The following is a 12304-nucleotide window of genomic DNA, read 5'->3' as shown; positions in this document are numbered from 1 at the left end:
GCTAGGCACAGTGGCTCACGCCTGTAATCCCAGCACTTTGGGAGGCCAAGGTGGGTGGGTCACTTAAGGGCAGGAGTTCAAGACCAGCCTGGCCAATATGCTGAAACCCCATCTCTACTAAAAAAAAAAATACAAAAAAATTGTCCGGACCTGGTGGCAGGAGCCTGTAATCCCAGCTACTTGGGAGGCTGAGGCAGGAGAATCGTTTGAACCTCGGAGGTGGAGGTTGCAGTGAGCTGAGATCACACCACTGCACTACAGCCTAGGTGATAGAGCAAGACTTTGTCTCAAAAAAAATAAAGTTCTTGAAAACAATCCAAGTAAAGTGTTCTGAAGGACTAAGCAAAATTTTGCATTGTACAAATTCTTTCACAGCCATGAGGCACTCCTCACAACAGTCCTGTGAGGGAGGTTGCTTTTTTATAATATTTCACAAACAGAGACAGTGAGGTAAAGTGAAAGGTATGGCAAAATGGGATCAACATAGATTAATAATTTTATTTCACTAAATTTGTTCAGGGATACATACTTCAGAAACGCTTAGAGAGGATTTTATCTATGGACTTGATGAAGAACTAAGATGGAACGAGACTGCCTGAAAAGTTGAGGTTTAAGACATACACGCAGCCGCGTAAGCACTGGGTATTTGCTTAAGGCATTTATGGAGGAGAACTGAAGTTATCATGATAATATCTTGCTAGAGGCATAAATCACCTCTCAGGCTTTCTTTTGAGGGTTCAAAAACAAAAAACAACTCACTTCATTTTATATGCAATTTAAAATCTGATCTTTAACAAGCAATCCTCTTTCCAGTCTTTCTTTCTTTAATATTATCAAATAAAATGGCAGAGAAAAATTCCCTTTCATCCTCAATACTACCCATTAAGTATGCTCCTTCCTCCAAACAGCGTGCTTCCCTTGAATAATATACAGCGGTTCCGAAATAGTTTGTTACCCTCTTTAGCAAAAACATCTACAAAATTAAATTTCTTAAATGTTGATGAACAATTAAGAGTGTTACACAGGGGAAAAAAAACAAAAAAAAAACCTTCCAAGGCCAGCCCAATCACTTCTTTTTAGACGTAAAAACTAAGGCCCATGGAGGTTAAGAGATATGTCCAAGATCGTATTTAGTTAATGAAAGAGCTGGGATTAGGAAGAACCCAGTTATAGACACCTTCTCTCACCCAGTGTGATCCTTCTGTAAGGAGGTACTGGTTTTGGTTCTCCTTTCTTAATGCTAGCTGACAAAGCCCAGCCAGAGCTACCTAACGAAGATACTGCTCACTGCCAAGCACACCAAGGGCACAGCCTTCTACAGGAGCCACAGCTAAGGAGGCACTTGTCAATTCCCCCTCATGCCATGACACAAACATGAGCATCACAGACTCTTCCTGTCCTCTGGCTGCCTTCTGAGGCTTGCAGCTTTCCATGATGAAGAATGGAAACCATGACACAACAGTGGCAACAGGCTTTTAGTATCATCTAGAAGCCTCCCCTCCCTCACATGGAAAGAAAACGTGAACCAGTGTTTTCCTCGTCTTCTGAGGTGCTCCAGTAGATGCCCCAGACAGGACAGCTCAACCTTCTCTGTGGCAGGATCAGAAATGACAGGAAATGCTTACAAACTGAATGCTGGTGGCTGCCACCATGACAGGCTGCGCATCATCCTATGAACAGACAAATCAGCTTCAGCACAGTTGGAGTTCCTGGGGGTATTCACTTCTACTCTTGCGCTGCTCAAAATGTCCAGGCTGTCCAGACTGAATCATAATCATAGCAATTCTTGATATTATTCTGCTCAGAAGGGATAAGTGGTAACATCTCACTAATCAAAACACACAGGAGTTACTGTGTCTTTACAAGACATTCTACTTTGAAGGGAAAATGGGAGGCGATAGGGCAAGGCATAACTAAAGAAGGTTAGAGAGGTGGCTCAGGGTATGAAGAAGAAGGTAGACACAGATATGTTCTTTTCACTTGAAGAGTGGAGAGCGGATAAACTTGAAACAGCTCTTATTACTCACTTACATCCCTGGAAACCAACAGATGGGATCTCTCATTTCCAAGTTCTAATGTATTTCATGTTCATGCTCAGCTGCAGGACACCGGGTTTGCCAAACACCAATAAGCTGTTGAGAGTGAGGTGAGTATCAAGAATCTACAGCTAGATTGTCTCCCTCCACTGCACAAGGAAAGTGCTCACTTTAGGTGAATTTCCACAAAAGGCAGTAAGTATGTGGGTCCACAGACATGGACATGGAAGATAACCAGTGTTCATAAAAAATATTTCCTTTTTTAGTATAAAAAATATAGAGGCAACCCCTAAGGGTAATTTACATCTACTCTTTGAAAGGGCTCATTATGAGTACTGCAGCAACTAATTATTATCCTGCTGGATAGTCAACAGAATAGCTATTACGTTCAAATAGCTAATATTAAGGCAACCTAGAAAATAAACCTCAAGAAGGCCCTAGTCTGTTTCATTCTGATCATTTTTGAAATCAGTCCTTGAATACTAGGCCCCAAAACTCTTGAGATGAAAAGTTTTGATTCCTATCAACCAGCCACCTTAGTGCCTGGGCTTCTTTCTTGGATTGTTCAAAGCTGGATATCCACATCTCTCGCAAAGATCTCAAAGGTGGAGCCCGGAGTGGTGAGAAAGCAAACACTGTGGGCTTTGGGCAACTCAGGTGGGTATCTTCTGCCTTCCATCTTTTGGGTGGTAAGCCCTGCATGAAGAGAAGAGACAAATGAATTAAAAACATGTGATAAGGAAGCACAATTCCTGTGTTCCCATCTCACAATAATGGAACGCAGCCCAGACTTTTCTTAAAGCAACAGCTTTACCCCATGGAGTTAAAGGGGAAAGAAAGCATCTCACATGTTGCCTCACTTAATTCTTATGGCAAGCATATTAAATAGGTGCTACTACCCCATTTTACAGGAGTGGAAACTAAAGCACAAAAAAGTTACATAAATTGCCCCAAACAGTATATACTTAAGATCGAATGTCGTTCTCTTTAGATTCTAAAGCCTTCCCCTCTCCCTGGTTATTTATCTGTTGATTTGTTTATTCCTTTTCCCCCTATTATCCCACCCCCACCCTCCTCCCCATAGGCACAGTTCTTTATATTTGCATGTAAGTGTATTTGAATACTCATTGCGAAATGTGTTCTCAATCTCTGGGCATTTATTTTTAATATACTTATATGTTACTGTATATCGCATTTGTTTGCTACTTTTTCACCATGCACTGTTTTTACGTTTATCTATGTTGTCACATGTTACAACTAATCCCTAGTTTTTAATATATTTCCACTGCACTCAACTGTCCCCAGTACTAAGATGTTTCCACCCAACAATAATGATACCTGACATTTGCATAATACCTCCCAGCTTCAAAATGCCGCCACAAGCTTGGTCTGTGCTCAGTCTCAGCTTATTTCCATGGTCTCCTAACTAACCCCTTAATTCTTCGTTTGATCCTCTGCAGGCTACACTCAGCAGCCCTTCTCATTCCAAGTTAAAGTCCAAGTCCTTAAAATGGCCTACATGTTCAGGATTTGACCTTCCAATAATTTAGAAGCGAGAAAGAGAGAAAATTTCAAAAAAAATTAAAAGAGAAAAAGGGGAGACAGAAAAACTCCAGAATAACAGAGTGAACACACATATCCAATTTCATTTCCTCCAGAAACGCCATTAAAATGAGAGTAAAAGGACTGTTCTCGAAAGGCATTAACCTGTAAGAACTGGGAGAATGGAAGAGGGCAGAAGAGTAACAAAACACAGAAGTAGGAAAATTAACAACTTCACAGTGGGAAAACCTAGCACATGCCACCTGAACTAAGCAATCGAAGCTAATGTTACCAGTTACACATTATGTTGGTATAATGCATCCCCGGATACAGGGGTCCTCAGCTCCCAAGTCATTAACTAGTACTGTTCCGTAGCCTGTTAGGAATGGGGCTGCAGGGCAGGAGGTGAGCAGCACGCATGTGAGCATTGCCGCCTGAGCTCTGCCTCCTGTCAGCTCATCAGCGGCATTAGATTCTCCTAAGAAGGTGAACCTTATTGTGAACTGCACACACGAGGAATCCAGCTTGCTCACTCCTTGTAAGCGTCTAATCTCCCACCCACCCACCGGTTTGTGGAAAAACTGTCTTCCACAAAATCAGTCTCTGGTACCAAAAAGGTTGGGAACAGCTGCCCTAATAGGATGCAATGAGAACACGTTTACCTCTGTGGTATTATTCCCCAAAATCCATAACCCAAGTGTTAACATGAGAAGACACCAGACAAACCATATGAAGAGACATTCTACAAAATACTGACCAGTACTCTTCAAAAGTTATTAAAAATAAGAAAAAGCTTGAGCAACCGTCACAGATTGGAGGAGACTAATGAAACGTGCTTGTTTAATTACAGCCTGGTATCCGGGATTTGATCCTACAGCAGACAGAGGATGTTACAGAAATATGGCCAAATACGACTAAAGAGAAATATGACTAGACTCTGCAGTTTAGCAGTTTAGCTAGCAGTAATATGCCAATATGAATTTATTGGTGACAAATGTACCACAGTTACATAAAATGACAGCATGAGGGGAAGCCAGGGAAAGGGCATACAGAACTCTGAACTGTCTTTAAAATGTTCTGTAAACAAAATTAAGTTTTTTTAGTAAAAGACAATGGCAAAATGCCTTCAAAATTCTGAGGAAAATGGATGTACATTTTAGTGGTTTACAGTCAGCTAACCTATTGCTTAAGTTTAGGGTAGAATGAAGACATTTTCTTTCCTTTCTTTGTTTTTTTTTGTTTGTTTGTTTGTTTTTTGAGAGGGAGTCTCCCTGTGTCCCCCAGGCTGGAGTGCAGTGGCGCGATCTCGGCTCACAGTAACCTCTGCCTCCTGGGTTTTAGTGAGTCTCCTGCCTCAGCCTCCCAAGTAGCTGAGACTACAGGTGCTGGCCACTATGTCCGGCTAATTTATTTATTTATTTATTGTATTTTTAGTAGACACGAGGTTTCACCATGTTGGTCAGGTTGGTCTCGAAATCCTGACCTCAGGTGATCCACCTGCTTCAGCCTCCCAAAGTGCTGGGAATACAGGTGTGAGCCACCATGCTCGGCTGAAATGAAGACATTTTCATACATTCTCCCATGTACCTCTTCTCAGGAAGCGACTGAAGAGTATGATCATCCAAAACAAGAGAATAAACTAAGAAAACAGGAGACATAGCGTGCAGGAAACAGATGTCAACAGAAGAGAAAAAAAGAAAAGAAAGAAACTTCCCAAAATGCTGGGGAAGTGACATCTCAGGCTGCTGCTCCACACTAAGGTAGAGGACAATGAGCACACATGGGAGTGGGTCGGAGGCTCTGGGAGAGATCCCTTCCACAAGGTCAAGAGAGCTGGACACCTGCCATATCTCAGCATCTTCAGAGGAGAGTTAAACAATCAACAAAGACTGAATGACTGACAGGTACATGGAAAAATAATCAAATAAGAAGGCAATTATTACCTGGGAAAAAAACAAAAAACTGTATATCTAAGGGGGAAAATGATAGTGTACTATGTGGTTTATTTTTTAATAATAGTCACACAGTCATAATCAAACACTGAATATTTTTTTAAAAAGTATGTAAATGTGTTACTTAGAAACAGAGAGTAAATAGGCCAGGTGTGGTGGCTCACTCCTGTAATCCCAGCATTTTGGGAGGCCAAGGCAGGTGGATAACTTGAGGTGAAGAGTTCAAGCCCAACATGGTGAAACCCTGGCCAACATGGTGAAACCCTGTCTCTACCAAAAATACAAAAATTAGCCGGGCGTACTGGCATGTGCCTGTAATCTCAGCTACTCAGGAGGCTGAGGCAGGAGAATCACTTGAGCCCGGGAAACAGAGGTTACAGCGGGCCAAGATCATGCCACTGCATGCCAGCCTGGATGACAGAGTAAGACTCCATCTCAAGAAAAAAAAAAAAAAAAAACAGAAAAAGAAACATTAAGTAAATACCAAAATAATTAAATAATTAGCTAAATATTGTGGTTGCTTCTTGTGAAAGGACACAAAAGGGAAAAGAAGTGGAAGACCGCTGTTTTTATTAACTTTGTAGAAATAATTGATTCTTCAATCTACATGCATGTATTTATTTTTCTTTAAAAAAAAAACAACTGTCTTAATGGGAAGACAGTCAGGTTTATAATAATTAGAATCTTCATCCATCCCAAATTTAGAAAGCATAGCAGAAAAACCAGCTTGGAAATATAAAAATGTGGGTGCTACCTATGATTGGCTCAACATATGTTCTTTTCCTTAAAACTCCCATAGGAAATATATGAAGAGATACTAGGAGTATTTAGTGTGAAGAGGTGATGACTCGGAACGAACAGAGTTTGTCTTCAAGCAAAGAAGTCCCTTCAAGTGAAGGGACTATGTAAGTGGAAATGTGAATTAACTTGTTTGGTAAAATGTGAAGGACAGAGATTGCCAAGTCCTCCTTTCTCTTGGGAACCACTGATGGAATATCATGAAGTCTCATTTCCAAGGGCCTAGACCTTGAGCAAGAATTCTTTACCAAGCACAGAGAACCACAGTGCAAACTGAAATTGCAAACCATTAGGAATGCTAAGACTTAAAATCTGAGAAATCTATGAATACCAAGTTCAAAGGACCAAAGGTAGGCTCAAAATTGTGATTACGTTAGCCAGAGTTCATGGCTGGATAGAGACTGGATTTGAAGCAAGAGTAGAACAAAATCAAGTAAGGAGATGCAAAACAACTTTCAACTTTTGAGAGGCCACTGTTCACCCCTACTGGCTGGTAGGTACAGATGCCAGACTGTATCCTGACAAACTGAGGAATCAGAGCAGGTAGCTAAGAATTGATTATAAAGGCCGGGCACAGTGGCTCACACCTGTAACCTCAGCAATTTGGGAGGCCGAGGCAGGTGGATCACGAGGTCAGGAGTTCAAGACCAGCCTGGCCAACATAGTGAAACCTCATCTCTACTAAAAATATAAAAAATTAGCTGGGTGTGGTGGCATACGCCTGTAATCCCAGTTACTCAGGAGGCTGAGGCAGGAGAAGCACTTGAACCTGGAAGGCAGAGGTTGCAGTGAGCTAAGATCGTGCCATTGCACTCCAGCCTGGGCAACAGTGCAAGACTCCGTCTCAAAAAAAAAAAAGAATTCACTATAAAAGGGGAAGTTTCAGTTCAATAGAAAGAACCATATAAATGTCAAGACAAACAAAAGATAAAATAAGCTACCTTTAAAAAGAATGAAATCACCAACACTGAAAATGCCCCAGCACAAATTAATGGACACCTTGTTCATGACACTCGAGTCACCAGTCAGCTGGTAATTGTACGGATCACATAACCTTCCATGGTCTTCCCAACCCTGACCTTGCATAACTGTTTATATGAGAAAGTCAGTAATAATACCCTATTTCCTTCCTTGCCTTCCCACTCAGGAGAGGAGCCCATTAAGTGTAGGATAAAGTTCCAACTCAAGGTGACATCACAGAGAAAAGAATCTTACGAAATGAACTCTTTTCACTCTAATATTCTGCCAGAAATATTTCACAGTATGACCCGAAGGAAGTGTGTCTGATGAAGTAGTTATGACAGTTTTAGAAGTAACTTTAGTTTCAGCATCCCTTTCCAGCTGAGGTCTCGGGCAGAAAAACCAGCTGTTTCTAAAGTATGATTTTTAAAAGATTTTGTTTCCAAAGAGAACATGGTTCCTAGCAATGAGAAAAATACAGATAATCCTCAAATTCATAACTTCTTGAGCCCATCAGGGAACTGAATTCCGGAGGGTGACAAAGCCCTTTTGAGGAAAGGTGGATAATCTGTTTCACCTTTGGCAGAACACAGGAGAAGAGGTGATCACCATAAAAGCAGGTCACAAGAAATCAGTTAAAATTTTAATAAATTCTTAGCAGTGGAGTAACCATATCAGCTGGAATAGCTGGGATGCCCAGACACAAAAATGAGAGTTCAAACTCATCAAAAGCTCTTTTCTATGGGCCTCCATCAAATGCTCAGAAGGAAGACTGGGGGCAGCACAGGATTGGAAAGGATCCCCCTCCTTGGCACGGCACGGTGGACGATCTTTCTCTGCTAGGGGACATTCAGGAAGCCCCTCCACTCTCCCCAGACCTTTTCCTCATAAATATAAAAGCCTTAAGCCACTGCGGGAGCGGTAGCACACCCTTCTGCTCCCAGATCCAAGGGAAAAATCTATTACTTCTGGGGGAAAAGGAGAAGTAAAACTCCTCTTTCTCATGGTTGGGGGCAGGATGGAAACCATTTTGGGCCTAGGATCCTATCATGATACCAGAAGTTACACCACTGGAGAGGGGCATAAACTTTCCCTCCAAACTAACCACAGATACAAGGCAGAGCTTGGCTGCCAAGGGAAGAAGAGTCAAGGACACTGGAAAAGCTTCACCCCTGAGACCCAGGATCCAGAACCTGCCTAAGCCTGAGGCTGTGAAGATAGCAAAGAAATTGCCCTACTCCCAACATAAACCTACTGCTAAGGAATGAGTAACAGGAGTTTGCTGGTGGGGAGAAGCAAGAATATTGAAATAGACCTCATCTGTGGCACAGCAATGCAGGAATTGCTAAAAGCTGAGGGTGGAGGAGAAATACTGAGAAAAACTCTTTAACACCCCAGGCCCCACTTTAAACATAGGCAATAGCAGTGCTTAGCTACTGGATAATTATTATTACTGGAAACACTTGAAACCTGGGGAGCACAAAAGGTAACAATAGCAACACAAAATCCAAATCTAGCTCAACTCTTTACTAAACTGACTCTACCTCCCTAATATGGTTTGGTTTTATGTCCCCACCCAAATGTCATCTTGAATTGTAATCCCCACGTGTCAAGGGAGGGAACTGGTGGGAGGCGATTAGATCATGGGGGTGATCTCCCCCATGCTGTTGTCGTGATAGTGAGTTCTCACGAGATCTGATGGTTTAAATGTGTGGCATTTCCTCTCTCTCCCCCTCTCTCCCTCCCTCCCCTCCTGCTTTGCCATGGTAAGATGTGTTTGCTTCCTCACTTTGCTTTCCACCATGATTCTAAGTTTCCGAAGGCCTCCCTCGCCATGCAGAACTGTGAGTCAATTAAACCTCTTTCCTTATAAATTACCCAGTCTTGGTTGGTTCTTTATAAGCAGTGGGAAATGGAGTAATACACATCCCTCCTCCCCTACCTACACACATTAACAGCCTTGACAGAAAAGAGGCACGTCCATTGCCACACGTAAACATTGATCTCAGTCTCTATGCTTTTGTACATAATGTCCAGGAATCAAAAAAAAAAAAAATCATGAAACACATAAAAAGAGGGAAAAAAAAAAACACTGTCAAGAGATAAAGCCATCAACAGAACCAGACTCATAAATGACTCAGATGTTGGAACTATCAGGGAGGAACTTTAAACTACCATTAATATGTTAAAGAATATAGTAGAAGGCTGGGCGCAGTGGCTCACATCTGTAATCCCCGCACTTTGGGAAGCCAAGGCAGGTGGATCACGAGGTCAGGAGTTCTATACCAGCATGGCCAACATGGCGAAACCCCGTCTCTACTAAAAATACAAAAATTAGCCAGGTGTGGTGGCATGCACCTGTAGTCCCGGCTAGTCAGGATGCTGAGACAGGATAATTACTTGAATCCAGGAGGCAGAGGTTGCAGTGAGCTGAGATCATACCACTGCACTCCAGCCTGGGCAACAGAGTGAGACTCTGTCTAAAAAAAAAAAAAATTTGAGGGGGATGCCAAGATGGCTGAATAGGAACAGCTCCAGCCTCCAGCTCCCAGCATGAGCGACACAGAAGAGGGGTGATTTCTGCATTTCCAACTGAGGTACTGGGTTCATCTCACTGGGGTGTGTTGGACAGTTGGTGCAGGACAGTGTGTGCAGCCCAACAAGCGAGAGCTGAAGCAGGGCGAGGCATCACCTCACTGGGGAAGCGCAAGGGGGAAGGGAATTCCTTTTCCTAGCCAAGAGAAACCGTGACACACAATATCTGGAAAATCAGGTCACTCCCACCTAATACTGTGCTTTTCCAAGGGTCTTAGCAAACAGCACACCAGGAGATTATATCCTGTGCCTGGCTCTGAGGGTCCCACACCCACAGAGCCTCCCTCATTGCTAGCACAGCAGTCTGAGATGTAACTACAAGGCAGCAGGAAGGCTGGGGTAGGGGCACCCACCATTGCTGAGGCTTAAGTAGGTAAACAAAGTGACTGGGAAGCCACTCAGCTCAAGGAGGCCTCCTCAGCTCAAGGAGGCCTGCGTGCCTCTGTAGACTCCACCTCTGGGGACAGGGCATAGCTAAACAAAAGCAGCAGAAACCTCTGCAGATATAAATGTCCCTGTCTGACAGCTTTGAAGAGAGTAGTGATTCTCCTAGCACAGAAGTTGAGATCTGAGAACGGACAGGCTGACTGCTCAAGTGGGTCCCTGACCCTCGAGTAGCCCAACTGGGAGAGCCTAACTGGGAGTAGCCTAACTGGAGTGGACCTCAAGCAAACTCCAACAGACCTGCAGCTGAGGGTCCTGACTGTTAGAAGGAAAACTAACAAACGGAAAGGACATCCACACCAAAACCCTATCTGTACGTCACCATCATCAAAAACCAAAGGTAGATAAAACCACAAAGATGGGGAAAAAGCAATGCAGAAAAGCTAAAAATTCAAAACATCAGAGCGCCTCTCCCCCTCCAAAGGAACACAGCTCCTCACCAGCAACGGAACAAACCTGGATGGAGAATGACTTTAACGAGTTCAGAGAAGAAGACTTCAGTCGATCAAACTTCTCAGAGCTAAAGGAGGAACCACAAACCTAGTGCAAAGAAACTAAAAACCTTGAAAAAAGATTTGACAAATGGATAACCAGAATAACCAATGCAGAGAAGTCCATAAACGAACTGATAGACATGAAAACCATGACATGAGAACTACGAGACAAATGCACAAGCTTCAGTAACTGACTCAATCAACTGGAAGAAAGAGTATCAGTGATTGAAGATCAAATGAATGAAATGAAGCAAGAAGAGAAAAAAGAGTGAAAAGAAATGAACAAAGCCTCCAAGAAATGTGGGATTATGTGAAAAGACCAAATCTATGTCTGATTGGTGTTCCTGAAAGTGACGGGGAGAATGTAACCAAGTTGCAAAAACACTCTGCAGGATATTATCCAGGAGAACTTCCCCAATCTACTAAGGCAGGCCAACATTCAAATGCAGGAAATACAGAGAACACCACAAAGACACACCTCGAGAAGAGCAACTCCAAGATACATATTTGTCAGATTCACCAAAGTTGAAATGAAGGAAAAAATGTTAAGGGCAGCCAGAGAGAAAGGTCAGGTTACCCACAAAGGGAAGCCCATCAGACTAACAGCAGATCTCTTGGCAGAAACCCTACAAGCCAGAAGAGAGTGGGATTCTTAAAGAAAAGAATTTTCAACCCAGAATTTCATATCCAGCCAAACTAAGTTTATAAGTGAAGGAGAAATAAAATTCTTTACAGATAAGCAAATGCTGAGAGATTTTGTCACCGCCAGGCCCAGGCCTGCCCTACAAGAGCTCCTGAGGGAAGCACTAAACATGGAAAGGAACAACCAGTACCAGCCATTGCAAAAAGATGCCAAAATATAAAGACCATTGATGCTAGGAAGAAACTGCATCAACTAACGAGCAAAATAACCAGCTAACATCATAATGAAAGGATCGAATTCACACATGATAATATTAACCTTAAATGTAAATGGGCTAAAGGGTCCAATTAAAAGACACAGACTGGCAAATTGGATAAAGAGTCAAGACCCATCAGTTTGCTATATTCAGGAGACCCATCTCACGTGCAGAGACACACATAGGCTCAAAATAAAGGGATGGAGGAAGATCTACCAAGCAAATGGAAAACAAAAAAAGGCAGGGGTTGCAATCCTAGTCTCTGATAAAACAGACTTTAAACCAAGAGAGATCAAAAGAGACAAAGAAGGCCATTACATAACAGTAAAGGGATCAATTAAATAAGAAGAGCCTAAATATATATGCACCCAATACAACAGCACCCAGATTCATAAAGCAAGTCCTTAGAGACTTACAAAGAGACTTAGACTCCCACACAATAATAATGGTAGACTTTAACTCCCCACTCTCAAATGAGACAGATCAACAACACAGAAGGTTAACAAGAATATCCAGGACTTGAACTCAGCTCTGCACCAAGCAGACCTAATAGACATCCACAGAACTCTCCACCCCAAATCAAC

At 42.5% G+C, this 12304-nt stretch overlaps 1 protein-coding gene across 3 annotated transcripts in view; it reads right to left on the bottom strand.

Moving 5' to 3' along the window:
* Positions 1-478: 478 nt before the first annotated feature.
* The window catches only part of FUT10 (fucosyltransferase 10 (alpha (1,3) fucosyltransferase)), a 128694-nt gene continuing 116868 nt past the window's right edge, over positions 479-12304 (bottom strand). For all 3 annotated transcript variants that reach the window (XM_011960729.1, XM_011960730.1, XM_011960731.1), the window contains exon 5: positions 479-2732. In XM_011960729.1, coding sequence (XP_011816119.1) covers positions 2505-2732 — 228 coding nt within the window. In that variant the 3' untranslated portion in view covers positions 479-2504. The remainder of the gene's footprint in view (positions 2733-12304) is intronic.

This window comes from Colobus angolensis, unplaced genomic scaffold, assembly GCF_000951035.1.
Source record: "Colobus angolensis palliatus isolate OR3802 unplaced genomic scaffold, Cang.pa_1.0 Scaffold52, whole genome shotgun sequence".
Taxonomy (NCBI): domain Eukaryota; kingdom Metazoa; phylum Chordata; class Mammalia; order Primates; family Cercopithecidae; genus Colobus; species Colobus angolensis.
Note: the sequence above shows the minus strand (reverse complement) of the source record. Positions and strands in the feature narration are given on the sequence as shown.